This window comes from Pangasianodon hypophthalmus, chromosome 1, assembly GCF_027358585.1.
Source record: "Pangasianodon hypophthalmus isolate fPanHyp1 chromosome 1, fPanHyp1.pri, whole genome shotgun sequence".
Lineage (NCBI taxonomy): Eukaryota > Metazoa > Chordata > Actinopteri > Siluriformes > Pangasiidae > Pangasianodon > Pangasianodon hypophthalmus.
Window position 1 is genome coordinate 15,835,785 of NC_069710.1, and position 27,065 is coordinate 15,862,849.

At 37.1% G+C, this 27,065-nt stretch overlaps 1 protein-coding gene across 2 annotated transcripts; it reads left to right on the forward strand.

The window, feature by feature from the left end:
- The first annotated feature begins 1,009 nt into the window (after positions 1-1,009).
- Positions 1,010-27,058, forward strand: inpp5b (inositol polyphosphate-5-phosphatase B). 2 transcript variants are annotated; one of them, XM_053227184.1, is made up of 23 exons: positions 1,010-1,329; positions 2,599-2,678; positions 4,072-4,169; positions 4,636-4,665; positions 4,807-4,917; positions 9,978-10,098; positions 14,552-14,629; positions 17,890-18,060; positions 18,503-18,604; positions 18,793-18,907; positions 19,188-19,304; positions 19,604-19,791; positions 19,927-20,038; positions 20,141-20,250; positions 20,379-20,514; positions 20,595-20,705; positions 20,816-20,981; positions 21,966-22,201; positions 22,483-22,590; positions 22,982-23,066; positions 23,172-23,299; positions 23,984-24,095; positions 26,144-27,058. In XM_053227184.1, the coding sequence occupies exons 1-23, from the start codon at positions 1,273-1,275 to the stop codon at positions 26,251-26,253; spliced, it is 2,682 nt and encodes an 893-aa protein (XP_053083159.1). In that variant the 5' UTR covers positions 1,010-1,272; the 3' UTR covers positions 26,254-27,058. The 2 variants fall into 2 exon arrangements, with proteins under 2 accessions (XP_053083159.1, XP_026782125.2); XM_026926324.3 differs by lacking the exons at positions 1,010-1,329; positions 2,599-2,678; positions 4,072-4,169; ... (1 more) ...; positions 4,807-4,917; positions 9,978-10,098 and adding an exon at positions 12,687-12,858 and having other exon boundaries at positions 14,548-14,629.
- The last annotated feature ends 7 nt before the right edge of the window (positions 27,059-27,065 follow it).

Here is a 27,065-nt window from a genome sequence, read left to right on the forward strand (position 1 = left end):
GCAAAAAAAAAAAAAAAAACACACACAAAAACGAAATAAAATCTAAATGATTTAATAGTGTCCTATACAGGGTCTTCCCGGGCTAGGCTTCAGATTCACGCAACCCTGAGCAGGATAAAGCAATTGCTGAAGATGAATGAATAATTGAAAATGAATAATTTAATACTTACCACACCTGCAACCTGTTTGTACAGCATTTCTGAGGCCTTCTGTGTCCCTCTCTCTCCTCCCTATCAGCTGAAGAAATTCTAATGACCCTTAAAAGCTCGCCACTACAAACTAACACACCCAACACACACACACTCACTCACACACACACACACACACACACACACTTCTTGCTCTCTGCCCACTGGAACAAACCAGACCATGTTTCAAAGGTTGTCTAATATATGACCACTGGCCATTACTGCACCTAATCAACAAATAGGCCACCTCTGAAAAAAATCATTTGCATTTTAAACAGACAGTGTGATGTCTCCTTGCTGTCTGACAAAACGACCCAAGCTGTCACGCAGCTTCTGGCAGTTGATATAAACTCCTGATCAAATATTCCTTACAGTAGTTCACTTTCACCCTAAATGCTTACACTTCTCTAAATGTGCTGTTTCTCAATTAATACCATAAGCATTAAATTCAAAGTCACTGATCTCAAAAATGAGTCACATAACAGGCTATATTAGACTTATGACTCAAATGAGAGAAATCTACACAAATGCTATAGTACCATATAGTAGGTAGTTACATTAAATTGTACTTTAATGCATATGCACTAGTGTGCAACTGTTGGCAGTCAAACCCAAACCCATAAAATGCCTTTTTCTTTCCAACTTTTTTAAAAGGCAAAGCAGCAACACGTCAATCTGCGGCTGTATCCTACCGCCCGGATAAGTGCACCAGTTGCTGCATGGAAAGTAAAGGATTCTACACCCTATGTAGTGCACTATTTAAGCAATAGTCTGCCGTTCCGGATGCGGCCAGCGCACAGCGCGAGCTGTGGGCGTGACGTCATCTCCAGCTCGCGAAACCTCTGCGTGGCAGAGCAACGGGAGAGAGACGACGAGCAACAGCTGGAAAAATCAGAGTCATGTTTACATGTCGAGTGAGAGCCTGTTTAAAACGCTTCCAACTTATCATGCGACGACGGAACATGTAAACAACGATTTAGAATTTGCAAATGCAGTGTCTTACGTGGTTTCCTAAGTTTGTTATCAGCTCGGGGCAAGCTAGTCGCATCAAGCTAACGGTCCAAGTGAAGTTAGCCTGAGCGAGATGGATCAGTCTGTGGCGATTCAGGAGACTCTACATGTCGGCGAAAACTGCCTTATAGTATCCTAGCTTTGTTAACGTGAAAACTTGTTTTTACAGTATAAAGACTTCTGTTATTTCTGTGAAGTTATTTCTCTGTGGTGAGACAACTAGTTAGAAACGTCTAAAAATAGTTCAGCAGTAATGTTAAACTTGAGTACTTCTTCAGCATGCAGGCCCAGGGTTCAGCTCGTATAACAATAATACTAATAACAAATGTCCCATACACGTGTGGTTATTAGAAGTACTTTAACTGAAGCTTATATTGTGGAATATATTGCACAGGTTTGGAAAAGTACGTGTTGCAATACTTGAGAAGAAGAAGAAGAAGTAGCTACAGTTGGTATTTCTCCAGCCGCAGCAGGATGAAGTCCAGTCTCAGCTATCTGTCAACTAGCAGCTGTGTTACTGCAGTCCTCCTCACGGGGGCGCTCATGTTCAGGCTTAATCACGTACACATGTGAGGCTGTGGGGCTGATTACTAATGGCAATAAAAAAAAAAAAACACACATGTAAACTGTGGGTTGCATGAATAAGGATTTAAATCCGAGTTCAGACTTAATCAAGGGATTGTTGAGCTTTGTTTTGATTTGTGTTGATTGTGTGGAAGCTTTATTTTGATTTGTGTTGAAGCTTTATTTTGAATTGTCTTGCACTTTAAATATGGACTGGTACTCTAGATACTCAGTAATGCACTTGTAGGAAAGAAGAAGTGGAATGGACACTTGGTCTAACTGCTATGCCGAATTCACTAATCATTATCAAAACCTATTTTTTTCTCCTTTCTGAACAGAAACGGTTAACACTTCATATTAATGCTCCCTTAACTAACATTAATTACTTCATATTAATGCTCCCTTAACTAACATTACATTACTTACTAACACATTAATTGACATTTGTTTAAATGTTAACAAAATACACCTGCATTGACTAATGTTTATTTGATCTAGACTAAAAATAAGTCCACATAAATTAGATCAACTTAAATTACAGCATGTTCGTTAATGCTGATAACTTAAAGAACTCGGATCTCTAGGCCTAAATATTAGTAGAATTAGTAGATTAGTAGTAGAATTAGTAGAATTTAGCAGCCGAAAGAACAACAACAACAACCACAAGCATGTTTATTAAATTGTTTGTTAATTATGGTCATTTTTTTTCACTGATGGTATGAACATTGCTTTCGACAGAAACTATTCTTTAAATTTTTCTTATTCTACTAGAGCTAGTTAAAATTTCTCCTACATTGTAAGACTGATGATGTCCTTAACCAGCTGCTTTATCCAGGCTGTTCAGTGTCTTTTACTGCTGAATAATGGCACAGAAAGCAGACTCCTGGGGCTCGTGGAGCATAGCAGAGAGCATGCGTAAGACTCCACATCACACTTAGAGCACATTCCTACACTTACTGGCATAACTTGCACTTGGCTTTCACCACTTTTTGAAAGTATAGTCAGTTAAAGTTTTTTTTTTTTATGTAATAGAAAAAAAACAAACATAGAAACATATCCAAATGCTTTCTAAAAAATATGACTTGAAGGTGCATTAGTTAAGATTTGTGAAAAAAGGTCTCTAACAGTTAAATGGGTGGAGCAGAATAAGATTTAAATGATTTTTTTACTCATTAAGCCCGCCCCCATTTCCACCCATGTACACAAAGCTCCGCCCCAAAACCTGTGGTGGTTCAACTGGAGTTAGCATACTAACTAGAGTTACAATTAGCAAGGAGTGCCACTTCATCACGTCCAAGCACATTTGGACATTCAGCTGATTGAAAGCCAAGTTACGACTCTGTAAACATGCACCTTCTCCTGATAACGATTTATCAGGATATGAAGGGGCATGGGGGGCGTGTCTATAAAATGACATAGAAGAGGCCAATCCAATTTTATTTTATATAACTATGTAATACACTTGTTCCGAGATGATGGCTTAAACTATTATTTTTTATCATTTCTACATAATTTTTCCCATTATTTGTATTAGTAAGAAATGAAATAAAAATATTGACTATTGCACCTTTAAGGCCTATTCGTATTGTTAGTTTACATATGTAATATAATGTCTCGTCTATGATAAAACTGTCCTAAAGGCTATAAATTAATAGTGAGTTTCTACAGCTTAGTTTTCCTGCAAACACGAGTGTTTGAGTCACACATAGCTATATGATCTGGTTATTGTATTGCACAAACTTTTTTGTTTTTGGGCAAGCAAGATTGCGCAAGCTTTTTTCCCATTCTTGTCCCTACTACTTTTAAAATGAAAGTTATGCCCATGCATACACTGTTACAAAGCCAATATTGTATAATGTTTATATTACATACAAAAGTTTAAATGTTTTAGATAAAACCACGTGTATTATGAGCCTGAAGAATCTATGGTTACAGAAAATAATATTAAGTAAAAGATTTAGAACTTATTTAGATCTTATTTAGATTTAGATCTATGATTAGCCTCTATGCAGATTATTTTATCCTTATCTTCTACATGTTAGCAATCTACATTGAGAGATCTATGCACTGCCCTGTCAAGTGTGTGTTGTTTTATTTTTATGGCAGCATAATTATTATTTCTCCAAATGTACTATAGCACTAAACTGCAGTGTCAAGTGCAGTGCCGGTATGGGCCTAATATTTGATATTAATATTAGAAATTTTGTTCTTGTTTGATTCAGTTATAATACTGGTGGAATTTAGTATATCTGCTATTTATATTTGTACATATGCAGTGTTTATATGCTCTGTTCCCTTCCTCTTTCAGATTATTCATATTTACCCATAGAAGAATGGCAATCACTGGCAATGATGTAACACTGCAGGAAATCATTCCTATTTCATATGACTTTTCTGTTGTTGAGGGTAAGTCTCAACACAGCGTTAATGATAAACAAATTTTCTGACAGTTTTTGACATTTGTGACACTGAATTTCTGACATTTTGTTCATGCACAGATGGATTTTGAATTAAAATGCTGATGCTTATAGATACATTTAATTATTCATGTTTCGAATACTGCAGTCAAAATACAAGGCAAGTGTTGATTGTTAATGAGGGAACATACATTTATTACTTGTTCACTGCCTGCATTAAGAATACAAGCGCTCACACTTTGCCAACTTGTTTGTAGTACTAGCACCTGCGGGTGAGTAATAGCTAGCATCAAATGTGCCAGAAAGATATTCATTAAAAAAATGAATTTTCGGTCTGAAACAATCACTGTAACATTCATTATTAGTATCACTGTAACAGAATTAGAGTGGACTGTTTGCTGTCTGTGATTTACGGGTGTAGGATCCTAGAGAGCTTCTCTCTATCTGTTTTTCAGTGTCATCTCCTGATGAACTTGCTGTAGTTGGTAAGTACACAGGTTTGTTTTAAATAAATAAAACAATAAAACAACAAAAACAATTTTTCTGTCACTTTAAATCAAGTCCAGCCCAATCTGATCATATTTAAAGAATGCACTGAGTCATTCTACTTCCTTGTCCTCTGTAAGGTGCCGATACTAGAGTTAGAGTAACATTCCTTAATGAGGAGATGGAGCTCAAGTTGCCTTTCGGTTCCCACACACGTCTCTTCCTCACTGAAGTCAACAGAGCCTGGTGTGGTAAGACTTCACCTTCTTCTTATCAGCAGCTATCGTTGGATAGACTGGACAACCTTTTAGTCAATTCCCAGCTCTGAAACCTCTGCTTTTTTTTTTTTAAGACTGCAGATTTTATTATTAGAATAAGAACTATGTTCAAAGCTACAGCAGGTAGCATTGCCACTTCATGCTTAGATTACTGTCATTGGGGAGTTTCATTTGTTCTGTCTGTATCCACGGGGGTTTCATACGGGTTGTCTGGTTTCCTCCCATCTCCGAAAAACATGCCGGCAGGTGTAGTGGCTGTTCTAAATTCCTCACCTCACGCCTGGTGTTCCCGCCATAGACTCCAAAACCACCACAACCCTGACTTGGCCTAAAGTGGTTACTGAATATGAATGAAGAACAACTGAATGAATGAATGAATAAATGAATAAGAACTATGTTATCGAAAACATAAGTCAAGGCAAGAGAAGCTGAAATTGCCTTTTTTACCGGGTTTAAAAATTAGTATGTAATAATAAGGTCTTCCAAAATTAAACGCGAGTCAGGTCCAGTGACACAATTTTCATAATTTTGCCTCTGTACATCACCACAATGGATTTGAAATGAAGCAATCAAGATGTGATTGGAGTGTAGGCTTGATTGCTTCATTTCAAATCCATTGTGTTGGTGTACAGAGGCAAAATTAAGAAAATTGTGTCACTATCCAAATACTTATAGATCTGACTGTACTTAGACTTATCATACTATTTGCGCTTTATGTTGTCCTGTGGGTTGAGTTCCTGTATTGTCTTATTTGTTGCATTCTGGTCCTGGAGACATAATATTATCCTGCTGTATAAGTGATTTGGGACTTGATAAATAAAGTTAAATTGATTTAACTTTACATATACAGTGTGTTTTACAACTTACCAGACTGTAGAACTGTATTTACAAGGAATCCTTATTCAGGATGTTGTCTGTAATAAAATATTGGTTTAAATATACATTTATATTGATATTATTACTTCTTCTGTTAAACCTTTCCCATCCCAATACAGTAGGTAGGATTCTGCTTTATAAAGCTTTCAGTCAATCAATGCGTTGATTCAGTGTGTTAGTTCAGTCTTATTTGCAATGTCAAAACTCTGCAGTGATCCTTGAATGGTATTGAATAAAAATCTGTAGAGGAAATGTGTATAGACTTGGCAGGATGTCACTTGGTCTCTTTTTGGTCATGCTTAAACAGTTGGTATTTGGTGAAGTGCGGCATGAGTTTTATCTGCTAATTTTTTTGTTTGGTTAATGGTACAAGCTTGTCTGTGTATGAACGTGAAAAGGAAACGCTTACTCTAATTCAGCAGCTGAATTTAGCACACACGTGTTATAAAACACATGCCACAGACTAAAGGCGGGGTGAAACGCTGAGGGTAGAAGAGAACAAGGCTGAGGAGTTTTTCTTCTGGTTTGATGGTTTATAACTACTACATGTGAATACTGAGTGTTATCATAAATGAGATCTTTTGTTTCCTGTAAAAAACATCAAGCTGCATGTTGTTTTGTTTTGTTTTGCTTTTTCCAGTTGCAGCAGCCCTGACTTACTGAATGCTAAATGTATAGGAAGTTATTTGTAGTCAAAGAGGAAATGGTTTTTTTCTGATATTAACTTGATAATGTGTGAGACATTTGTTTTGTAACTGATGTCTCACTGATATCCCCAGCAGATAGTTTTATTACCAGGAAGAACATGAGAAACATGCAGGTTAAGCAGTAGCACTGAAGTCTGTCTTAGAAATTTGTGGTTGAACCGAAACACCAGGAAGAATTTTTCTAGAAAGGGAAGTTCATGTCTTTTGTGCATGACAGCAAGAGAAGAAATGAAAGAATGAGTTAGAGTAAGTGATCTTAAATTCTTCATTGGACTGAGTTACATAATTTGGTTAGAATAAACAAATTTAATTGTTTTCATGTTTGAATTGCATAAAAGGCATGTACACCACTATCAGATTCTGAAAGATTGAAATTGAAATTGTAAACATTTGTGCTTATATCATCACATTTTCAAAGACAACCACATTCAATGCCATTTAACACTAAAATGGCACTGTAAGTGTTGAATTATTTAGCTGAGGAAGATACTAGGTCTTTTAAGTGGTTTTGTTGAGGGGATTAAGCATTTTTAAAGTAACTTAACTCATTTTCCTAATTAGTTTCTTTTTTGCTATAGCTTCTGTGGTGATTTACCACTGACTGCAAAAGTGTATGTAATAGTGTGTGGTAATGGTGAGCAGTTCTAAATCTTGTTTATTTTTTTTTTTTTATATTGAAAGAAATGAGAATTAGCAACGTGGCTGCACCATGATTCTGATAAACCCAATCTATACCTGGTAGGGTAAAAGGTGGCCAGGCTGCGCATTTGGGTTAATTAACTCATTTTAATAATACTTACTGTTTAGGCTTGAACACAAGACAGTTTCTGACAGTGTTTTTCACATTTTAATGAGAAAATCTCATGAAGTTATAAACAAAAAAAATGCAATAAAGTTAACCTGATCTTGCAAAGCTTCATCAGCAAAGTTTGCAACCCTAAATTAATAAGGGCTCACCGTAGCATTTAAATGAGAGGAGGATAAAGCTAGAAATACAAGGCAATATATTTTCTGTGCAGAGAAGTTGGTTTTAAGGGATGTACTTACATAGGAATAGCATTTGTGCAATGCCATCTCTCAACAGTGTGTATGTATGTATATATATATATATATATATATATATACATATATATATATATATATATATATATATATATATATATATATATATATATATATATATATATATATAGATCAGCCATAACATTATGACCACCTACCTAATATTGTGTTGGTCCCCCTTTTGCTGCCAAAACAGCCCTGACCCATTGAGGCATGGGCTCCACTAGATCCCTGATGGTGTGCTGTGGTATCTGGCACAAAGACGTTAACAGCAGATCCTTTAAGTCCTGTAAGTTGCGAGGTGGGGCCTCCATGGATCGGACTTGATGGCCAGCACACCCCACAGATGTTCGATTGGATTGAGATCTGGGGAAATTGGAGACCAAGTCAACACCTTGAACTCTTTGTCATGTTCCTCGAACCATTCCTGAACAATTTTTACAGTGTGGCAGGACACATTATCCTGCCGAAAGAGGTCACTTCCATTAGGGAATACCGTTGCCATGAAGGGGTGTACCTGGTCTGCAACTATGTTTAGGTAGATGGTATGTGTCAAAATAGCATCCACATGAATGCCAGGACCCAAAGTTTCCCAGCAGAACATTGCACAGAGCATCACACTGCCTCTGCCAGCTTGCGTTCTTCCCATAGTGCATCTCTTCCCCACGTAAACGATGCACACGCTACACAGCCCCATACGCAGCAAGCTGCGATGCACTGTGTGTTCTGACACCTTTGATCATAGCCAGCTTTAACTTTTCAGCAATTTGTGCTACAGTAGCTCTTCTGTGGGATCAGACCAGATGGACTAGCCTTCACTCCCCACATGCATTAGTGAGCCTTGGGTGCCCATGACCCTGTCGCTAGTTCACCGGTTATCCTTCCTTGACCACTTTTGGTAGGTACTAACCACTGCATACCAGGAACACCCCACAAGACCTGCTGTTTTAAAGATGCTCTGACCCAGTCATTTAGCCATCACAATTTGGCCCTGGTCAGTCTCTCAGATCCTTACACTTGCCCATTTTTTCTGTTTCCAACACATCAACTTCGAGAACTGACTGGTCACTTGCTGCCTAATATATCTCAACCCTTGACAGGTGCTATTGTAACAAGATAATCAATATTATTCACTTCACCTGGCAGTGGTCATAATGTTATGGCTGATTGATGTGTGTGTGTATATATATATATACATACATATATATATATATATATATATATATATATATATATATATATATATATACATTAATAAAATTCTTAAATGTTTATACTGTTTCTCTTAGTTTATTTATAAGGCTATGCAATGAAAAAAAAACAAGATGACATCATTAAAGACTATGTAAGTCTGTTTAGGACTTAAATATGTTACTAAAATTGATTATTTGCTAGTTTGTACTTGCATGCTAGATAGATAGTATTTATAGGGGTCTGTGGGTGAACCAGCAGTGACAGAGATAGCTAAGTGCCAACAAATCTCAACCCTGATGTGTGCTATCTGGGTTGAAGTAATGATGTATTTGTTGAATACCACCAACTTTAAGGACTCCTTTAACTGTAAATGCAGCTGCAACTTTTTTCAGTAGTTTTTGAGGTTGTATGTCAGAGAGAGAATTCCTCTTATACAACAGCAATTTGCCAAAGATCACAGTTTTTTAGTTATTAGCAACATCACGCATTTTAACTGTTCATAGTTTCATTTAATGTTACAGAACGTCCACGAGACTTGAGGAATTTGCACTTTGCAGTTTCTCTGTAACATGACAAGCAGTGGGTTTTTTTGACTCATTAACTTCAAGCGGTAAAAAAAGAGGCTGGTGAGGGAATGACTGTATATAGCTCCTATACCGTAAGTGATAACAGGAACTAACTTGCTGACATTTACAAAGCCATGACACTCCTTCCATAAATGTCTGCTAACAGAAAACTTCACCATATCAATGATTATACACTTTTCTTTGTTATATAACAACACATTTTTATCCATTTATTATTAGGCTTAGATTATGTGGAGCGTCTACCGTATAAGTCCCTGTGGATGAGCTATTAGAGGAATGAAACATAATAAAACAAGCACATTAATATAAACCTGTCATTTATGTTAGTCGTAAACATTCAGATCAATGATGCTTTAGAAAATTAATCAACACCTTCTGATCCGAGAATTCAACCATGCTATGTTCTAAATATTGCAATCAATACATAATGTTGGTTAAAATAAAGGTTATTTCACTATCATTCCGGTGTGCCATCATAGCTCATGGCACGTAGCTCATCGTGAGATACTGTCATAGCAGTACACTGTCACATAGCTAATCTTGAAAGTAAATAGTGTATACCTGTACGTTTCATTTCCTTTATTCTCCATTTTCTCTTTATTTTTAGATGTCTGCGAGCTGTACCCAGAAGCTCCCACGTTTGCCTGGCTTACTAAGTACCAGAAAAACTCCAACGAGCCTGGATCATTAACACCTAATGCAACACGGAAGATTAAAAAAAGAGGCAAGTGATACTTGTGCTCTCTTACGAGAGCTTGTCTACTTCTTTTACTCATTCTGTTTGATTGTATACTGTACATAAATTAAACATTTTACAGAGTTTTCCAGGCATGGGTAAACATACACAATGTTCTCAGATAGCTGCTCTGATGTTTCCCCACACTGGGAACATCATTTAGGTTTATATTTAAAGGTTGAGCGTGATTACATTTAATTGTAATGTGGTAGTATTTTTTAACAACAGTAGTTGTAACAGTAGTCATGCTGAATATTGAAGGGAAGTGAATTCAAAGCTTTAGCTGCATGCATATAAAAGGCTGCATTGATACTATCATTTTTTACTTGTGAGATCTGATAAGTTTGTTTATATTAACTGGACTTTTAAAATAACCAATCAAGCCCTCGGAAATGAAGAAGTAGACCTGGGTTTTTAGGATGTATTTTGGAAGCCACCAGTAACCAAAGAGTTAATTGTAGTAAATAGTTAATATAATAAACACATTTTACATAATGCTAAATGCTAATAGTGATGTGTGTAGAGTTTTTGTAGAAGGCCTGTAAAAGGCTAGAGAACCACATGCTAGAAACGAAATATCTTACAATTTGAAGTAAGGTGAGAAGAGAAGTATGTATATAAGTATTATGTAAGCATCATATGTAATGGCAATATTACAATGGATTAATGTCAAGCTTCACTCTGTCCCATTAAATAACCTTTCAGACAGAGACAGAAGAGGCTGCGTGTTCAAAGGAAGCTGTGTGAGGCTCACAGTGTGAGTGACATCATTCTGTGATGTCAGATATGTGTTATGTCTCTCGACTATGTTAACTAGACATAGTATACTTTGAGGCTGTTGCTGAGTCAAGAATAGTTGCCATGTTTGTTTTTAATTTACGTTAGCTGTAGGCTTTTAGCATTTCCAGTTAATCTCACCAGGCCACCTGGGGTTCTTTTTTTAGAAAGACAGTGCTGGTTCTTTGACCATTTGGCAAACCTCCCATACAAAACCAGACCAGTATATCAGCATACCACATTGTAGTGTCTCTTTCCTCTGAATGAACAATGGCCTCCACTTGGTATCTGTGGTATCAGCTGTATCAGATCTGAGTGACCTTGGTACGAGTAAATTCATATATGAACAATCTGAACTTTGAACAAAGCTGTTTGGTCTATCAAAAAAAAAAAAAAAAAACAAACAACAACAAAAAAAAACACCCCAGATAAGATATTCATTATATTGTGTGTGTGTGTGTGTGTGTGTGTGGAGTTTATAGTAGATGATCACTAATACCCTTTTCCAGACTGCAGTATGTTTAATGTTTAATTATGAATGTTTATGAGATGACCATATATACAGTACTGTGCAAAAGTCTTAGGCACCCTATTTTTTTTTTTAGTACAAACTTTGTTATAGATTTTTATTTTATTACTTCTACATTATTGATTCAGTACAAAAACATTTTAGAATTCCAAACATTAGTTTTCCAGCACAAAATTAAATGTTACAGAAAAATGTTTGTATGTCAGTAAAGAAAGCAGAATATTACATAAGAGACACTTTTCAGACAAAAAAGAACATAATGAAGGCTGCTGGGTTTTTGCTGCAAAAATAAGAAGCGAGTGTGACAGTCAAAGTCTCCAGAAGAACTGTGGCTGCTTCTGCAAGACGCTCAGTAACACTTACAGCTCATTTCCTTATAAAACTGCACACATTGTACCTGAGACTACTATTTTTTTTAAGCAAAGGATCATCACACGAAATATTGACTTTGTTTCATTTATTACTGTTTACTGCTCTTTATAGTATTGTTTTTATTATTTAATTTCATTATTTTTGAAGGCATCTTTGCTCTACAGCATTTCTTTGCATGTGCCTAAGACTTTTGCACAGTACTGTATATAAATGTGTATGTTTGCACTGATAGTGGTTAAGATGATTATATTGAACACAACAGACTATTATTGCAAATGTATAATAGATAAAGTGCCATTTTTTTGTTTATGCCGGCTTTACACAGTAAGGTTTTTGGCCGTATTTTGCTGTCACATCGTGAGTTGAGGTCAGTGGTCTTAGAACGCCTAATGTGTTGTGCTCACCCATGGCCAGTTTAGTGCCACTGCAACCAAGGACATCCAATGACTAAGTTCTGGCAGTGTCAAAAATTTGTTATTAAAATCTGCTGACAATGAAAAATGACAATTATCTGAAAGACAGCAATAGAATAGTATAAGGTGATGCAAACTCACAGGACAGCTATAAATACTGTGGTGGCAATAGAGAAACATAAAGGAAACATGCTAATGGACAGAAAAATAATCCTTACTACCCCAAGCTCCCTTCGAAGCAGGAATGTAGAATGTAGTGATTTTCTTTAATCACAGGCCGGTCTTCAGATGATTTCATTCCCATGATATCGCACAGTCTGTTATGGAATCAGAAGATTTTTAGGGGGTTATCTAGTACAGTGTTAAAGAATAATTGTAAATTACAGCTGTAATCGCGCAGTGTAAAACCCCGGCTTGTGTTTACAGCCCGCTCATAACGTGGCAGCTCATTCAGCTGTGGGTTTTCGAATCGACTGCTCTGTTGATCGACTGCTCGTGTCTGAGTGTGCTTTGTGCTCACTCATGCCTGCGGTTGCTGATGTTCACAGTGCAGACTGACACTTCAGCTCCATGGCTCGAGCGGCTGGTGTGCTGTGGTCGTTACCTTCTGCAGGATGCCAGTGAGAATAGAAGGAAATGTCTGATACTGGCGGATACGTTGGTGAGGAAAAAGGCCTAATGTTGTGTATTAACAAACTGATTAAGACCAGTTGAACGTTAGAAAGCTCTTTACATGCTTTTGCTTTAAGACGATGGTCGTAGGCAGCGCATCGATTTTTTAATTTCCTTAAACGTAAATGAATGTCGGTAGTAACCTCGCTAACTAGCTTCTCATATGGTTTGATAAAGCACAGCGAACGCTGAGGTGAATGAATACTAAAAGTAAGCTACTGTTGAGAATACAGCTACAGCTTGAGCCCATTTAGTGCTAGCGTACTAGCTAGATAGCTAATTACACTGATTTCCAGACCTAATTAGTTAACCAGGAACATTAATGTGTTTCTGCATTTTATGCTAGCTGATGGATCGTCTGACACTTCAGATCGATTAAAACTGGGAATATTAGTTGTAGTTTTGACTGAATGAAAAGCTTCACTTGGGAATTACCTGTGTTATAGAAATGGTACCTTAGAGCTCGTGTTTGTGCAGCGATTATCCCCATAGGAAGGTTTTCACTGAATGGGATAATACACATACACTGTCTGCAGAACAAGTACATTTGAAGTTTTGCTGTAAATAACAGTGTCGTTGTGCACTGGTTTCATTTGTCACCCCTGTCACGTGACGTGTCCTCGATGTTGAGCTGAGGGCAGGACTTGTGTAAGTAGTGCAGGAGGGTTTGCTGTGCTGTGTGTGCTTTTTGTGCACTTTGTCTTGTAGCTATCTCTCTCTAACACCCTTTTCTTCCTAGTGCTGTTTGTTTTTCATTTCCATTGCTGCTGGAATTCCAGTAGGTCTCACCACAATATTTTGCATTTTATTCTATGGAAATCACCATCCGTGTTGTGGTTAGTAATCATTTTGCTTCTGAGTAGGTAGGAAGGCGATGTGTTGTGCAGTTTTGTGTTGGAGATTCTTGTTTTGGGTCCTCCCACCTTTAACAAAAGTGAAGCTAGTAAAGCTGCTGAAAATGCAGAGGAAGATATGCAACCAAAAAAAACACTCTGGCATTAGTGAAGAGCATGCTATTACACTACAGTTTAAAATTAGGATTTGTTGCATTTCATGATTGAGCGATATGATTTTTTAATTCTCGATCCCACCTGTCTATTGTGTGTTTTGTGGTATCATTGTTGCATGTATTACAGAAACATAGTAATATTTGTTTGTTCGTGTATGTATATTTGATCTAGCTCATGATAATCACGCTGTGTCAGTTTCACTGTTACTGCAGGCTGTGTGCCGTAGACCAGTGGTTCTCAACGTGTGTAACTAGTGCAGTAGGGTTTGTTCAGGGATTCTTGCTCTCCATGAGCAAATTGTATTTATTATTAAGTAATTAGTCTGTTTGACTCGTCACTTGAATGAAATGGGTTGAATGCAAACTTTAATAACCATAGGACTATAAATAATGACAGCTTGGGTCTAATGTATTCCAATAAATGGCTGGAATATTATTGTACACATTTGAAGAATGAGCCTACTATTTGAATAGTTCATTAAATCAATCTGTACTGAGGGGGTCCGTGGCTTTTATTATTATTATTATTATTATTTTTATATCAGAATGGCTTTGTGGCTGCAAAATTTTGTAAGAACCCTTGCCATAGACTAACTGCTGGACTGAAGTGCTTCCCAGTTAGACTGAATATTGTGTCTGATCAGTGATAATTCCCTGTGCTTCCTACAGACAGATCCCACACTGCACACAAAGAACACAAACACGCCAGTACCAGCACGAAGACGATCAGAGGAGAGAGTCTCCATGAGAGGTGGGCAATGTGAAATAATGAGTTCTAATTACAAGTGTAGTTGTGTATTTCATTCATATATCTATGGCTAGTTAAGAAATTACTGTATAGGCACAGATCAGCCATAAACACCATGTAATATATAAGGAAAAATGTGCTGTTATAGGAAAATAATCAGAGACATGGTGGTGTTTGATTCTTCTTTTACCACAGCAATCTGCCAGTGATCAATTTTCTATTAATCAAAGAGTGACACCTTGTACTTTTATCTTATTATAGTTATTTAACGTTGTTGAATGTCTACAGAACAAGTTTGTACCGTATAACAGCTATAAAAAATCATTCCCTCACCAGGAGTTAATAAGACAAAAAACAAAAAAATAAAATGCAGCTTGTCATTTCACAAAGAATCTAGAAAGTGCTCTTTGCTGAAGACTCTCCCCGTAGCGGAAAACTTACTGACCATTACAAAGCTCTGACACTGGAGACTCCTTCCATAAACGTTAAATAAATGCGTCCTTACAGAAAGCTTCTATAGCAATGGCTATATATTTTTATTTGTTAAATAAGAATCGCTTTTTTAAAACCTGTTTATTGGTTTTTTTAAGTTTAGATTATGCGGAGTGTCCATACAAGTCTCTGTGAATGAGCTGTAGAAAAGATAATGTTTTAGAACGAGTGCAGTTGTATAAAGCTGCGATTTGCCTTGCAGCCAGAGCTATTGTCAGAGCTGCTGTTATTTAAAAAAAAAGAAAGAAAAAAAAAGACTAAACTAAGAATTCAGCTGAGCTGTGATATAAATCATAATATTAAATATTTAGAATACTTAATAACTGCAAAGGAGATCAAAATGTTAACATACTGTTGTTACTTTGTGGGCAGCCTACAGTGCCTACGACTGAAATTCAGATACTTATAAAAACATATTACATATGTAATATGGGTAATATTACATATACATGATCTAAAAATAAAGCTGCTTTTTGGACCTCTGTGATATTTATAGTATTTCAAAATAAGACTGGTCTGGGAAAATGACTTTTCACAAATGGCATGTAGGTTTATAAACCATGGATTGTTAATCCTCAGCTGACTGAGTTTTCAGCTGAACCTATTACTAGACAAGCGCTACTCCACCCTTAAGCATACCAAGATAATACGTCATCATATTGCCCAACCCTAGTTCTAATGTTTGTGTTTGCCAAGCATTTGTGATTGAAGTGCCTGTAAGCTAAAGGCCATGTGTGTAGTCTGATTGTATAGCAGAGTTTTTCTGCTGAAATATGACACCTCTCCAGTGTTTTAATTTATAATTAAGTTTAGATTTGTCTTAGATTTGACAGTACAGGGTTGTTAGTAGGGGTGTAACGGTACACTGCAGTCATGATTCGATCTGATTCATGATACTGGCTTCATGAATCATGATTCAGTTTGATTCTCAGAATATTTTGAACAAAATTAATGAAGAAATTTCTGAAAAAACTCCTCCTTTTATTTCTGAATCATAAACAGTGCAAAACATTGTGCATTTTTGTCTGTATAAAACTAATTGAATCAGAAATTGCTATGAACAGAGGTTTAATATTGTAAACAAAATGTACTACAGATTCACCATCTTAAAAATAAATAAATTTATAAATTCTCCCAAAAAAATGTTTGAATAAAAAAAGTCTTTGACCCAGGGAAAATAATTGATTGAAACATAATGAGCTCCGTAGCAGCGTTTAAGACTTCATTTTAACAGGAAATAGTGCTTCAAAGTGGGCTAAAATGCCCTACTTCCATGGCCTCGTTCTCAGACACTGTAGATCGCAGGGCCGCAGGGCTGCGGAAAGCAACCGAAGAGCTGTTTTTAACTGTTATAACATGGTTGTGTAATGGTATAACTTATAGTGCGTGTCGGTAGCTGCAATCTGGAGTTATCAGTCAGCACGCTCTCTATATATTTTATGGGTTGCGCAGATTGGGACCTCATCTGTTAAAATGCATAATTAATAGAATGCTGATATGCACAGTCGCACATATATGGATATGTGGATCGCACAGTCCCACGATGCACTTCATCAAAATTTTGCATCGTGATGCATCGTTTTGCCTATTTGTTAGTGATTTGCCCTCATTAAAAGCTTTTGGAAAATGATTGTCACAGTGAACATTATTGTGTTCATCGCTCTCTATAACACCCATTTTGTACTTAACATGCAAGGCTTTGTGAGCACTTTTGTGGTGTATAACAGGATAGGAAAATCCTGAATTAGACCACTGATTTTCAGATGCTGTGATCTATACTGAACCAGCAGCTTCTTTAAGCTTTGATTTCAGCTTGAACTTTGGCTCTAGCATTTTCTGAATAAAAATGTAGTGACTAGCTGTCATAGTTTCTTTCTTACTTTTCAGAAGACGTTTTTTTTCTTGAGGATACAGTGTAAGAGGTAACAGTACTGTTTTAACCCACAGCAAGTTGAGGTATTAGATGAATTTTTATTTACTTACTTACCCAAGGTAATCTTTAGTTGTCACTTCTTAGCTTGATTTTATGTTTCTTCTCTGAGATCTAAGATATTCTAGTTAGAGGAAACACACTGTCCTTACATTTTCTCTGAGAAAAAAACATCAACATCACACATTTTAACAATAAATGAGATATGCCTGGTTGCACATTCTAAAATCTCTCTTTTTTGTGCGTTTATTATGAGTAATATATTACTGTACACGTCTATCACCGGTCACCACCTGATTAAGTCCAGAGAAACTTGTCTGACTTTCACAGGTAGAGTTATGTGATGAGAAGCCAGCACACACTCGGCCAGAATGTGGATATCTCTGGGTCTCTGGCGGAGCTGTGACTAGCTGCGTTGCTGGCACTTATTCTATAACCATGTGTAGATTTACTGTGTGAAAATGCAAGGATATTTTTCATAAACTGAACAGGATACATCAGTGAGTTCAGTTGCATCTCTGTATTTTCCTACAACTACCTTGTGCTTATTTTTATTTTTACTCAAATAATGGAAATTTACTGTAGTCCAATTCCAGTCCTGAGGACTAGAATCCAGCACAATTTACTGATTTTCCTGGTCTGACACACCTACTCAGCCCGGCAAGTTGCACCAGGTCTCCCAGCAGGGAAATTACCAAACTGTATTCTGCCTCAATTCTAGGTCATTCTGGTAAAAGTGTCTGGCAGATAAATACATGTCAATGTAAATTTTCTAAATATGGCTGAGGGCCTGTTACTTTTGGGATCATTACTGATGATTGCATATTGAACTTTGCAACAGCCAGGAGAGAGAGAAAGTGGAAGTAAGGAATGAGCTGGTTCGCTCGTCTCAACACACTGTATCCAACAAAGCCCAGATGCTCACCATGCCCCAGTTTGGCCTACGTGACAACCTCGTCAAGTGTGAGCTCCTTAAGAAAGAGGAAACTTACACCTACATTGAAAACTTCAAGTAAGGGCTTGATCTGACACATGGCTTTGTTTTCTTTTTTGAATGCCATTATTCACAAATTTCTGTTTTTTAAGGCAAACAACCTTCAGTTGAAAATACAGAATGAAAGAAGACGTTGCATGGAAAGTGTGCTTATGAGTAGTTTTACAGCCATTGTAATAGTAGCCATGACTGAATGACATGACATTTGAATGTGTTTGCTAAAACCTCCAGACATATTAGGGCTTATGATATGTCAGTACTGCCCCTTTAGGATACATTATCTCATTGGTAAATTTGTATACACACATTCACTTTACAGTTCTTCCATTTCCCAACTGTAAGATCTGCACTTATGTTTTCAGATGGTATGTGAAAAATATTCTTGATACAAATATCTGTATATATGTAAATATAAATGTACATAATATAGCTGTTATTTGTTTGTTTGCTGTTTCATCAGCTTCTTCCTGGGTACATACAACGTAAATGGGCAGACGCCGAAGGAGTCTTTGCGCACATGGCTGGGTTCCACTTCTCAGCCTCCTGATCTCTACTGTTTAGGGTAGGCATTAAACTGTTGCATTCTTTGGCAATTTTGCATCTTTCCGTGCACTGTACTGAAAGTTCAGACAACGGCAAAACAAAGAACTCCTTCTAAATAAGATAAGGATTTGGCATATGTGCACTAGAACCAACATAAGGGATTCCTGGATGGGGGAAAATGCTTACATTATTGGGTTTTCTCACTAGGTTCCAAGAGCTGGATCTAAGTAAGGAGGCATTTTTCTTTAATGACACACCCAGGGAGCAAGAATGGATGAAGGCTGTATCGGACGGCCTTCACCCAGACGCCAAGTATGCCTTAGTAAGGACTTACCCTCACCATGACAAATATCTGACATTAGTTTATCCAGTGAATTTTCCTGTTTTTAAATTTCATCACATAGTCATGTACTGTTTGGAATAAACAACATTCCATTTTCAAACTACACAGCATTAAAATATCTAGTATTTTAAGTGAGCAGAGTTTAAGGCATTTACTTTGTTGATTCACTGTCAAATATAGGTTAAACGTCTTGTGTTTTCATTGTGGGCTCAGAGCTTGTGTGAGAGAGTAGCTGTTGAGCGTTTGCCGTGTCTTACAGATAAAGCTGGTACGGCTGGTGGGGATCATGCTGCTCTTCTATGTGAAGAAGGAACATGCTAAGTACATCTCTGAGGTGGAGGCAGAGACTGTGGGCACAGGCATCATGGGAAGAATGGTGAGGTTACCTACACATTAGATCCTCAGAGTATGCATGCTTGCCTATAGAGTGCCATAAGCTACTGGGGTGTCGAAAGATCTTGTGACTTTATGATGCCATTGCTGGTCTGGTGTTCAGGTAGTTATAAGAACATTATTATAACTGATTATGGTGACTTCTTTTCATATCTATTTAGTTTATACATAATGGGAATTTAAATGACTAACCAGAACAGTATAGCGTAATCCCAATTTATACTTTTTATTGTTGAAGTATACTGAATATTGTACTCAATTAGTCTTGATCTGTGCTTTCAGGGTAATAAAGGGGCTGTAGCAATTAGCTTCAAATTCCACAATTCAGACATCTGCGTGGTGAACTCCCATCTAGCAGCTCATATCGAGGAGTACGAGAGAAGGAATCAGGACTACAAGGACATCTGCAGCAGGATGCTCTTCAGACAGCTTGACCTGACACTTCCTCCACTCACCATCATGAAGCACAGGTAACGTTCACCACCACCAATTTTTATTTTCAACCTAATTCCACTGATCAGCAAGTACAGCCTGAGGTTCGCTTAAGCACACCTGATGTGGTTGTAAATAATTTGGCTTTACTAAATCCACTGTTCTGTCTGCAGTGTTGTCCTGTGGATTGGTGATTTGAATTATCGAATAAGTGACCTTGAGGTTGACCATGTAAAGTATCTGATATTGAAAGGGGATTTTGAAACACTTCACAGTCATGATCAGGTAGACGCTAATGCCTAAAACCTTTTTTGAATGCAACATGTTTCCAGTTGTGTTTTCAGTGTTTTCAGTGTGTGTGTGTGTGTGCGCATGTGTGTGCTTTAGCTGAAGAGGCAAATGGATGAAGAAGCTGTGTTTGTTGGCTTTATGGAAGGTGAGATCGATTTCCAACCAACATACAAGTATGATACTGGCTCAGATGAATGGGACTCCAGGTAAGAGTACATCTGATCTGGATTTTATTAGTTGCTGCTTTGTTTTGTATTTGCCGTAATATTTAACAAGAGAAACAGCTTCAGGTGAGGGTGTGTGTGTCTGTCTGTCTGTGTGCATGTCCACTCAGTGAGAAGTGTCGAGTCCCAGCCTGGTGTGATCGTATTCTGTGGCGAGGGAAGAACATAACCCAGCTGAGTTACCAGAGTCACATGACTGTGAGAAACAGTGACCACAAGCCTGTCAGCTCCCTGCTGGAAATAGGGGTGAGAGAGGCAGCCTAGCCTTAGTCTGTCTGCTTTGAACACTTATGGCTGTGCATAAAATTTCCCATTGCTCTTTATAGATCAAAGTGGTGAATGAAGAAATCTATAAAAGGACATTTGAGGATATAGTGCGGTCTCTGGACAAGCTGGAGAATGAGTGTATTCCATCAGTTTCTCTGTCACAGCGAGAGGTGAGAGTACTGTGTATAACCAAGAGAGTGGAAATGAATTTGGTTTATGGCTATATTCCCACTATTCTTCTGTAATGCATTTTTATTTCTTCCTTTAATGTTTCTTTCAGTTCCACTTCAACAATGTGAAGTTCATGCAGCATCAAGCACAAACTCTGACACTTCACAATGACGGACAGGTACCATGTCAGTTTGAGTTCATACAGAAGCTGGATGAGCCAGCCTACTGCAAGCCCTGGCTCACGGCCAACCCACCCAAGGGCTTTGTGGCCCAAGGTAAGCACACTGCTCAAATGGGTTTTGTAATTCATAAGAGCAAAGTAATTATAATATGCAATGATGGTTTGAAATATAACAGTAGATGCAAATTTTGTTGTCCCATGATGCTACACCTCTCTCTGCTTGATACTGGTGAGCATTTCTGTGAAGATTCTATAAAGTTATTGAGTTACTTATCAGGTGAATTAAGTGTCAAGCCCTCAGCTAATTGGCTTCACTAATTGCAGTGGGTGCACCTATTTGCATAAAACTGAATTTTTGCCACTGCACCGAGGGAAATTTTGCCTTCTCGCAACTGTCATGCACAACAAAGGTCTGTCAGAACTCCACTGAAATTATTATTATTATATATATATGTTATTATTATAACATTATTATAATAATGTTCAGATACATGTAGTTGGTCTAAAAGGAAAGATGAAGTCTGTGAACATTGAACTGTTGGAATTATTTAAATACAAACACAACACACTGAACATCAAAGATTTTGAGGTTTGGTAAATTAAAGCTCCTGGCAATTTAAATGTTTTCTTTTTTTTAATGTCAAATGTTAAATAAGTTCAAATGTTTAAAAAAAAAACTTTGATGCTAAAGAACTGTCATTAAATAAGCAGTTACCAATAGAAGTTCAAAGAAATAAATGGTGTTTTGTAACTGGGGTTTTGTATAGATTTGTTACAGTCACTTTTACCAAATATAGTCTTGCCTATAAGTCTAACTGGCCGAAAGAAGAAAAAAAAAAGACCAAAATGTTCTTTCTTCTGTAGTTACTAGTAAATTCACCACAGAATGGATAACAGCAAGGAGCTAATTGTGGGCAGGGTGGGCAGGGCTTTACGGTTTTAATAGGGCATTTAGTGTATCTGTTTGTGACTGAATATTACTTTAAAATTTTTCTCTCCTAATGCAGTAGTCTGTTAAAGTAGTTGAGCTGTAGGAGTGGTGGCTATTAGAGATTTGGAGCTTCTTTTCTGGCTGTAGGGGCCAGTGTGGACATTGACCTGGAGGTGTTTGTGAATCGCTCTACCGCTCCGGAGTTGAACTCGGGCCAGCAGAAGCTTGAGGACATTCTCGTGCTGCACCTGGAGAGGGGCAAAGATTACTTTATCTCCATCACAGGCTCCTACTTGCCAAGCTGTTTCGGCTCATCCATCCACATGCTCTGCCAGTTGAGGGAGCCAATCCAGGAAATGCCTCTGGAGACCATCCACAAACTAGTGAGTTACACTGGACATGTCACACTGAGCTTATGCAAATGGTTTAAAATTGTGAAACTAAACTGTTAACTGCTGTACCAGATTTCTGAAAATGTTATTGTTTTCCATTTTGTCAATCTTTTGCATAAAAAATGTAGAAAATTTTTGGAATGATGAAAGAAGATCTGGTGGTACTTGTGAAAGCACTCCTACTCTAGCCTTTCAAACATGAGGAGAATGTCAAAAGTAACTGTGTTTTAGTGTGTGACTCTGGATTGCTAATTTTGTGTTTTCTGTGAAAGAACTTGTCACCCAGCGAGACAAGCAGCCCAGACACTGAAAAGGCTTTAGACATTCCAAAAGAAATATGGATGATGGTGGACCATCTCTACCGTAATGCCAGCAAACAGGTCAGGATGCCAACCTTATCGTGTGTGTGTGTGTGTGTGTGTGTGAGCTTGTATGTCTGCCAGCGAGTCCAAAGAAAGAGAATGATGAAATTTTCAAATTCTAAAGAAACTAACTTTCGATCTTTTTTTAAACAAATGAACAATCCAGTTGCTCCTCAGCAATGCCAAAACTAAAGGAAGGAATTTGTAGAGAATGTTATTAAGCCTTTGTCTAAAAGAGTCACAAGGACAAAAAAAAACACAGACTCAAAAAACCATTCTGACTACACTAATGATTTATTGAACTCCCAGTGCTGGTTAGTAAAGCAAACCAAAGCCAACGCTTTTTTTATTTATAAAACTATTACTGAAAGTAGATGTTAATTTGTTGCTATCTGTGTTTCTATTAAAGGAAGACATCTTTCAGCAGCCAGGACTACGCAGTGAATTTGAGGAGATCAGGGACTGCTTAGACACAGGCTCACTTGACTTTCTCCGTATCCTTTAAACTCTTTTGAATTACAATGTAATGTTACTCTTTCAGTAAATTCTGTGTAAAAGCTGTCTGTTTTTTCTGTACATACCCTTGACTAAATAATTAGCTGGAAGTAACCACTCTGTGGCTGAAGCCCTGCTTCTGTTCCTTGATGCCCTTCCTGAACCAGTGGTCCCTTACTCTCTGTACCAACAAAGCCTGGACTACTGCTACAGCAGCAGCCAGTGTAAACAGGTTTGTGTCTCTTTAAAAATATACAGTACTGTGATAAAGTCTTAGACACATGCAAAGAAATGCTGTAGAGCAAAGATGCCTTCAAAATAATGAAATTAAATGTTTCTACGTTAAAAAATACTATAAAGAGTCAATATTTGGTGTGACAATCCTTCGCTTAAAAAAATAGTAGTCTCAGGTACAGTGTGTGCAGTTTTATAAGGAAATTTGCTGTAAGTGTTACTGAGCGTCTTGCAAAAGCAGCCATAGTTCTTCTGGAGACTTTGACTGTCATACTTGCTTCTTATTTTTGCAGCAAAACCCAGCAACCTTCATTATGTTTTTTTTTTTTTGTCTGAAAAGTGTCTCTTATGTAATATGCTGCTTTCTTTACTGACATACAAACATTTTTCTGTAACATTTAATTTTGTGCTGGAAAACTAATGTTTGGAATCTAAAATGTTTTTGTACTGAATCAATAATGTAGAAGTCATAAAATAAAAATCTATAACAAAGTTTGTACTAAAAAAACTAGGGTGTCTAAGACTTTTGCACAGTACTGTATATACAGTGTATTTAATATAAATGCTTTTATTGTTTTAGGCACAACACGTGTTGAAAAGAGGGGATTCTGTTTATTGTATTTAAATATAATTTGTACATCTTACTACAGCTGTCTTTTTTTATTACTTTTTCTGTTTCTAGATTATTTCTATGTTACCTCAGTGCCATAAAAATGTTTTTAACTATTTAACGGCATTTCTCCGGGAGTTGTTGAAGAACTCTGCACAGAATCGGCTGGACGTCAACATTTTAGGTAGGTCAAACAGACACTTTCACTTCACGGTGTCCCAGTAGTCTCCATGCATAGGGGAAATTACCACTTTTTAGCAAAATGCAAAACATCCTCTACATGATTGTCATTTCTTTGTAAACACGCACAGAGTCATCTCTCCCAACTTTGGCTCCCAGTTTGGCAACAGCACAACAGTGTCGTGTGTGATGTGCCTGCCATGTTTCCTGTTAAAGTCCATCGCAGTTCCGAGAATGATTTCAATACGTTGTTCTTCTGTCAAAGGCATTCTTAAAGGCTATCTGAAAAAAATATATATAATATAAACTAAGTATGAAAAAATTTTGGAAGACATTTTGCTAAAAAGTGTTAATTTCCCCTATGTGTGGAAATGTTTGGTACCCCATGTAGTTTTCTGCATATTCTTAGACCTTTGGATTTTGAGAACATGGGAAAAACAGAACTCAAAGATTATTTACACAAGACATGATTTGTTTTTTACTTTTTTATTAACAAAAAATAGAAATGAAGATTAAATACACTGGTTTAAAATAAATATTATACTGTATCCAGCATTACCATATAAGGTTTGTACATGGTACAATATGTTATATACTTTGTATTTATATTTATATGTATTTATATATTTGTGTGTGGATATACAATATATATGTAATTATTTATTAATGACTGACTCCAAACCTCTGTCCTGACCAACAGGGACCTACACTCACTGTCCAATTTATTAGGAATACCTGTACAACTGCACATTCATGCAGGTATCTAATCAGGTGGCAGCAGCACAATGCAAAAAATCATGCAGATACAGGTCAAGAGCTTCAGTTAATGTTCACATCAGACATCAGAATGGGGAAAAATGTGGGCACAGACAGTTGAAGACTGGAAAAAGACCAGGTGATCTTCAGCTGTCTTCAACTGTCCAGTTTGGGTGAGTCTGTGCCCATGATAGCCTCAGATCCCTGTTCTTGACTGACAGGAGTGGAACTTGATGTGATCTTCTGCTGTTGTAGCCCATCCACCTCAAGGTTCGATGTTTTGTGCATGCTGAGATGCTTTTCTGCTCACCACGGCTGTAAAGAGTGATTAAATGAGTTACTATATCCTTCCTGGCACCTCAAAAACATGGCCATTTTGTTCTGAGCTCTCTTATCAACAATGCGTTTCCACCCACAGAACTGTTGCTCACTCAGTGTTTCTTGTTTGTCGCACCATTCTGTGTAAACTCTAGAGACTGTTGTGTGTGTGAAAATCCCAGGAGATCAGCAGTTTCTAAAATACTCACAGAGTCACAGAGATCACACTTTTTCTTCATTCTGATGTTTGATGTGAACGTTAACTGAAGCTCTTAACCTGTATCTGCATGATTTATGAATTGTGCTGCTGCCACACAATTGGGTGATTAGATAACTGCATAAATGAGCAGGTGTACAGGTGTTCCTGACAAACTGGACAGTGAGTGTTAACTAACTTTCACTCTTTAGTTTAATGCCGAATGCTAGCTAAAAATATATTATAATGGGTTCCCAATTAAGTATTGTCAGGAGATCGAGTGTTTGAATCATGGTATTTCTCTCTCCCCTCTTGATTAGTGTGACACTAGCCAATCATGGGCATCAGTGAGCTCATTTATAACGAAGAGGGCAGTTAATGTTCTCCTCCAAGCGCATTCAGCACATTTAGAATGCTAGATCTGGTTATCTAGCTGTATTAGTTGTTAGGCCTATCTGCTGTAATGTTAAGTAGCTATGTTGATTAGCTTTAACCGCATTTCTTCGGACATTATCTGCTTACTCAGGCACTGATCCATGTTCACCGTGCATTACAAATTCAAAAACTAAAACTATGACCTTTGACAGCCAAGCTATCACCAGTCACAAATGAAACCTTACTAGGAGTAAATAAACAAGATTGTTAGTTTTATGAAAACTTGAGCAGTTATCAGTTTCTGAACATAGATGAGGAGCATGAGTTCTGTGATATCAAACTGATGTGTTTGGACGATATGAAATGCATGAGCTGTATTCATTATATTATGTCTGTTTTGTTCACAGCCACAATATTTGCTGCCTTAATGCTAAGGTCCCCCACAAAGCAAGACATTTTGGAGAAAAGGAAAGCAAAGGAGTTTTTCCAGCATTTTCTGGTCCAAGAATCCCATTAATATACATCACTGTCTACTTATTTTGCTGCACAGTATTTGACTAAATTTTTGTAGCTATAATTTGTGTCTAACTTGTTCATCATGTATTTTATCGTCTTGTTTGTGTTAAACCGCTACCATTTGAATTCAAAGATTTTAAATAGCATATTAAAGACAGAGTTATTTTATTATAAAAGGAATGGTTATGGGGAAAATAAATTTTATGCACATTTTCCACTTGTGTCAAATGTACTTGATCAGCCATGACATGTTTGGAGTACAGATTTTGCACTAGATTTATGATGCTAAAATAGCTAGTGATGGCAACTTTTACCCTTGTAGATCCTTCATAGATTTCCAGTCATTCCAGATCATATTTTAGTAGAATTTTAGTAATTGAAAGTGACTGATGTTTATCATTTTAAAGATATCTCACTAACTTATCAACTTCCCGCAGCCAAGTGCATGTTGAACTGAACACACTTGGCTCAGACATCCCTTAGCTACTATTACTGGAAGCAGGTATTAAACAATTTAAGAAAGTTGTTAAAATATGTCACATTAAATATTTTTAGCCTTCAAAGTCTACAGCAACTACGATACACCCTATAGCACCATTGTGGTTGCTGCAGTGCAATGGTTAAAGATTTGGACACCAAATATTTTTGCTGACCTGCTAGATTTGTGGCAAGTGGAAAACCTGGGCAGATTTCACTATTGTAAGGCAGCTGGATCGTATAGAAGTCATTATTTAAAGAGCAAATGTGTTTGTATTTTGATGTAAATACAAAACATTTTTATATTAAAAGAAAATAGAAGCACTGAATTACAAG

Excerpts from the sequence above, each read along its gene's own strand:
- inpp5b (XM_053227184.1), top strand. The coding sequence starts at position 1,273 with ATGGATCAGTCTGTGGCGATTCAGGAGACTCTACATGTCGGCGAAAAC. Across the intron at positions 19,792-19,926 it reads CTCACCATCATGAAGCACAG|TGTTGTCCTGTGGATTGGTG; the intron begins GTAACGTTCACC and ends TTCTGTCTGCAG. Across the intron at positions 22,591-22,981 it reads ACCGTAATGCCAGCAAACAG|GAAGACATCTTTCAGCAGCC; the intron begins GTCAGGATGCCA and ends TTTCTATTAAAG.